This window comes from Elgaria multicarinata, chromosome 8 (assembly GCF_023053635.1).
Source record: "Elgaria multicarinata webbii isolate HBS135686 ecotype San Diego chromosome 8, rElgMul1.1.pri, whole genome shotgun sequence".
In the NCBI taxonomy this organism is placed as follows: Eukaryota; Metazoa; Chordata; class Lepidosauria; order Squamata; family Anguidae; genus Elgaria; species Elgaria multicarinata.
In genome coordinates this window covers 40,404,870-40,410,869 of record NC_086178.1, presented here as the reverse complement: position 1 = coordinate 40,410,869, position 6,000 = coordinate 40,404,870, and the positions used below count along the sequence as shown (strand labels likewise).

General features: G+C 37.5%; 1 protein-coding gene across 1 annotated transcript in view; it reads right to left on the bottom strand.

Moving 5' to 3' along the window:
- Positions 1-4,306: 4,306 nt before the first annotated feature.
- The window catches only part of CUL3 (cullin 3), a 74,417-nt gene continuing 72,723 nt past the window's right edge, over positions 4,307-6,000 (bottom strand). Inside the window, exon 16 of the mRNA XM_063132214.1 lies at positions 4,307-4,782. Within this exon, the coding sequence (XP_062988284.1) occupies positions 4,651-4,782 (132 nt within the window). The 3' untranslated portion in view covers positions 4,307-4,650. The remainder of the gene's footprint in view (positions 4,783-6,000) is intronic.

Below are 6,000 nucleotides of genomic sequence, written 5' to 3'. Positions count from 1 at the left end.
CCCTCAGTCTGAATCAGCATGACACTTATGTTCTTAAATAAGATGCATCATCTGAAGAGTGTGCTTTTTTTTCAGAACTATTTTTATTATGAAAATGCATTCAGACTTAATAAAATTGGTTAATCTCATATAATCAACTGAGATTGACTTTATCAAGTAACGGCCTCATTCAACTGATTTGTAACTTTCACCCAATGCATTTTACATCAGGTCAGGGGAGGCTACTCTAAAACAAGGTCAGGGAACCTGTGGCCTTCCATATGTTCTTGAACTACAACTCCCATTATCCCTGATCACGGAACATGCTGGAAGCTGGAGCCCAACAACATCTGGAGGGCCAGAAGTTCCCACCCCAGGTCTGAAATTATCCTACTATGCAGCCCTGCAAATCAGCTCCATGACAAAGGGAGTGTAACTTTACAATTACACAGTCTGCTGTGTAATTGCAAAGCTTTTGCAAGTGACAGCTCTACAGTGCATTTTTTAAAATATTCTCTGTAGATTATTTCTCCCAGGAATCAGCCTCCATCACTAAATGATAGTGGGTCTTGTCACAATACTAGGATGGGAGAGGTCTGTTCTGTCATTTATACTGCCTGAAGTGTCACGTCAAATAATCTTATAGAAATTGGAATTCTGTGGAAAGCTATGATGTTACTGCTGTCTCAAACATCACGCAGAACATCTCAGTGCCTGCCTTAAATTGGCACTGCACATTTATATTAAGGAAAATCTCACTGGAATTCAGACACAAAGCAAAATAAGGGTTAGCAGCTTGTAAGGGTAATAAAAATACACAGATGCAAAATGCAGAAAACTGGAGAGCTGTATTCCTTTACCTTAAGTCTCATGTTAACACAGTCGCAAATCCAAACAGCCTTGTTTACATTATCAGTAGCTTACATGAATATTTGTTGTGTTGCACTGGAACTAATGTGATTCTAACAATTTTCCTACCACACAATGAAGGGGTTCTTTTTCCCCCCACTGAAGGTTCTTTCATATCGTCAAGTTGCTAGTTAATTTTTAGCAAGTGTATTGCGGTTTGGTAGAAATGAAGACCTTTGTCTCATTAATGTGAGAGGCTGTTTTGTGCAATTGTGTCCACAATGGCCATCTATGTCTTTTGAGAGCTAATGATCTGCTTCAGAAGCAGGCGCTTTGCTGGCTCCGTGTAAGCAAACAGCACTCTAGCGGCATCTCACGATGTAACACAAGTGTCGTATCCTAGAAAATGGTGGTCAAGGGTAGGAACTAACATGTTCCAATTTGGAAAGGATTCACTTTGGCTAAGCTAGAGAGCATACCCCTATTCAAAGGGCTACAAAGAAGCATGCAGTGGTGATTATTTGGGAGGGCCTATTGACAGGAACAAACTTTAGCAGCAGTGATCCTGGTGTAACTGTGCTATGACAGCCACATCTGAGGAGAAATGGTAGATGCTCCAGCTCTCGCAGAGGGAAAATCTGTCTTCTTGTATCAGCACATGGTCCTATTCCAATCATAGTGCTACCGCTCTGCCAGCCTCCCTCACCTGCACAGCACCACTGAGCTTTTGTACAGACCTTCTTCAATGAGACATGGCAGCTACAGTCCCTTAAGCGACATGCCACTTGGCTGTTCCTCAGCCCTAGAGCCTGGAATAGCAGTGCAATAATCCAACGCTGCTTCCTAGCAGGAAGTGGTAATTGAAAGTTAGGGCAGACAGGATGTGACTTTGGCTTTCACAGAGCAAAGTAATGTTTACCCTGCAGTACCTAAATTTCAGTCAGAGAAAAGTCTAGCAGGCAAAATCCATAAATTTACAGTTGAAATATTGTGCCCCTTCGTCATCACTTTATATTAAAATCTCTACCACACATAAACTACCCATCTTAAAAGTAAGCTTAAGAAAATGTAAGGTAAATAACTGAATGTAAGCACATAGCGTGCTAACAATATAACGAAAAAGAACAGAAGTTAACCAGCCTAAATTCATGAAATGAACATAATCAGCGAAGAGCAGCAGCCCCAAACTTTGTCCTTGTCCTTGGCTTGTATCTGGGCTCTATCATTTTAAACAGCAGATGGGAACTCAACATGACTGAATGCTCCTTCATTTAAAAAAATCCCTCCAGACAGCTATATGTCAAGGAGAAGCAATTTAGCTTAGATCTCTACCTGACATGCTTGTTTTCCATGAGAAAGCATTTCATTGTGTGAGACTTCATCGGCAAACTCCAATCCGAAGTACAGCCCAGACGTAAGTTTACACCTCAGCTTCAGCTTGCAAGAACTAGATCCTAGTTAAAATTACCTCAGTGTATTTACCCAAGCAAGAGCGGTGCCTGTTCTTGAAGATGATCAGATGTGAAACCTTTGAAGGCAAGAATAAGCTTATGAAAAACAAAACAAGTTCTAATTGTGCCTAAATATGAAACTACAAACAATATGCAAGCCACTTGCATGTTTACTTTGATGTTAAGTCCTATTGAGTGCATAGGTTAAAAACAAACAAATAAGTACTGTTGCGATGGTGTAAACACAACCCGTTTGTTCCTGCTCAATCCTAATCAATATCTATATTTGATTCAAGGAGCAGTTTTATCTTTTCGATTCCAGGCCTCCCCATTAAATTCAACTTGTATCATGGGACCCACCTTCAACTTTTTATCAGAAAGGTTCATCTTTCGTCTTCGCCCCCTGCCCTGCTACCACCCCACTCTCATTTTCTCTTTCCATCTTTGGTTTGTTAAAAGGAGAAAAAGTAAACAGATGATGCAAACTAGCTTTGCAGCATTGTAAAGGTTACCAAGAACATATGTGAAGCACTGTAAAACACATGCTAAACATTCAAATGCATGCTAAACATGATAAGTAGTAGTTGTCCTATTTAAAGAAAGTATTGTGGTATACTCATGGAAACATAAAAAATAGACTTCAGCAACAATATGTGACATGCTCCCTCAGTTCATGAACTGGTATTTCCCTTCTCATTCGCACTAGCTACATAGATCATCCAGACAGGAAGCAACATGGATTTCTAGTTGAACAAAGCACGCTCAAAAACAGACCCCTTACAATGGGCTAAGATATATTAGGCACAAGGTGGTTCATATCCCCTACATACACAAAACTCAAATTCTTCATGTTGCAAGTCAGTTTTTTTTAAAGTTCACTCTGCCACAGAGAAAATAATTAGACCTTGTTATATAATTCAAACATGTAAAGCTATCCTTTACTATCTGTGAACTTAAGCTAATTTTAATTCATCAGAGGCACTTCAGGGTTTGCTTACATAATCCTCAGTGAAGTCACAAATAGTACTGTTGGATCTCTGATGGTAACAGAAACTGAAGTTGAATTCTCTGGAGTAAAAATAGATAGGTTATACAGCACAGGAGCTCCATAAAACACCATTTTGTGTCAGATAACACACCATAAAACTACCACAATGCACATCCTCTATAGAAATATTCTGCTCTTGAAAGCACTGGGGCAATCAAACTTCATGCTGACCCACCCTGAGGAGAGGGAGAAAATATTTGCTTTAAGAACTGGAGATTTCATTAAGATCAAAGTAACAATATTTATTGCATTTTTAGATTGCATTTTAAAACAGTAAATTAATAGTGCACAATGGCTTCACTTGAACCTTCTGAAAAGTGGGAAATCAAAAAGCCATAACACCCCCCCTCTATCTCACGAATAGAGCGTAGGCTAATGTGCTTCTCTGAGGGGCAGTATTTAGTTTAATAAATTGCCATCCCTGTGCTCTAATACATTTGAATTAGTGCTCCGTGTACACTAAATCCATTTATTTTAAATTTGTTTTGTCTACATTGAGTGAAATAAAAACATCGCTCTGTACAATCCACTATGAGCAGTGAGTACAACAGCAAAAAGTATCATACAGTTTATACACACTAATGTTTTCCCATTTCTCCTATAAAGGAACCAGAGCAAACCTAATCAGTATGTAACTTAATTTGGAAGAACTCAAATCACAAAAGGGAAGGCCAAATATTACAGCCCTTAACTGTGCCCAAAACAAGATTCCTGATCATATTAGCAGCTGGAATATGAATGATTGCAGGTGGAGAAGTAAAGCATGCTAAAATTGTGTTCTCAGGTTTTTATAAATTTATCAAATATTAAATTAAACATGGCTCTTTAAAGAAATGTCCAAAGCAGAGCAGTACTTTTTGGAAATTCGGTCTTACCAGCTGTTTTTTTTTTTTTTTTGTAACCCAACGTATACAATGCGCAAAGTGCTAAGCAACACTACAGAAAACACATTTACATCAACACTGAAGATTCGGGGAAATGAAATTCCAACAATTTTATTTTTTAATGAGCTGTATTTTCTAAATTTGTTTTTATTTTTTTCCTGTTTTCATACAGTGTTGAAAACAAAAACGCGGCACATTCACATTTTCCCGAGGAACTGTAAGGATGATCTCTACAGGGATAAACGCTGAGAAGCTTGAAGCTCAATCATTTTGATGTTGAAAAACTCTCCAAAGGAGTAAAGGCTTGATCTGAATGGTCTAGAACATGTATTGTAATTTAATAGAAGAGATGGTCGTCTTAATATTTAATGATTTAAAAGAACTTCCCAGTTCATGCGAAGAGTATAGTCCAGAATAAATCATATTTGCAGAACACATTTTATGCTACGTAAGTGTATATTTTGCGGTCCTCAGGTGTTCGTGCCAAATATTCTCTCTCAATAAGTCCTTCAATACGCTTTTTAATAACAACTGGACTTGGTAGGAATCGTGCCTTCAGTTGCTGAGTTACCTGGAACATAAGAAACATTATTTGTACTTTCTGCATTTCAATTCCCACTGGCCTCACTATGTACAATTCCATCCACCCTTCTCTGTGTGCATATATGTATGTATGTATGTATTATACACACACAGAGAACTCAGGGTAACACTTCATGCATCTGATAAAGCAGCTGTAGTTCATGAAATCTTATGCCATAATAAATATGTTAGTTTTTAATGTGCCACATCTTTGTTGTTCTTGCTGCAATAGACTAATACAACTACCCTTTTTGAAATTAACACTGAGTGATACTAGCACAGCAAGAATTCACACATTAAACTGAATATTGGCTTTAAAGCAGCCAGAAAGAATGTAATGCGTCTCTTCAATGATCTGTGTTTTCACCACTGAAGTTTAATCAAAATCCTAAAAAACATCCTCATGATTTAGCAGCAGTTTATTTTTTGTTATACAACTGAAATTATTTTAAAAACATCATGATTCATCAAGTTTCTTTTCTGGTTTTTTGAGATTCAAGTGGTTAGATTGTGAAAAGGCTTCTAACAGGACATCTTGTTCAGAGATGGGTGCTGCTGTCACCATTGTGGGCGCCATCTTATACACAAAGTCGTTATCAATAGTGATAGATTTTTTAATATATTAATACCAGAATTTTCACATTCTGACAAGATGTGGTCTAGTGGGAAAGTTAAGTTTATATGTAAAAGACTGATAATAATTTTAATAAAGCCCACTAAGAATTTAACTGACAGGACAATATCTCTTAGCATAATCTCTCCTGGAAGATGCTTGCATGATGAATTTTAACGCACTTTGAGAAGTGTCACAGAAATAATAATAATAATAATAACAACAATAATTCAGTTATATTACCCAAGATATACAAAAGAGACAAGGCCTTGCCAAAGGAACTGAGTGATATTTCTGGATTCTATCTAGATTTAAAAGCTCCACATACAACAGGGGAACAGATGGGGAACAAACTGCGAGTCATATAATACTTAGCATTCAGTACATGTGCAAATATATAATTCCTTCAAATGAGGAATTGCATATATTAGGAAACACAGCAGGGCTTTATCAATTTCTTCCTCCACTGAATAAAGCCTCCCCAAGACAATTCTGAGGATCTTAGGGTATATCTATAAGCCAAAATGTATATTAATTTTATATCAGATTATCTGTCATGGCTACTCCCCCAAAAACCTAGGGATTGTATTCAGG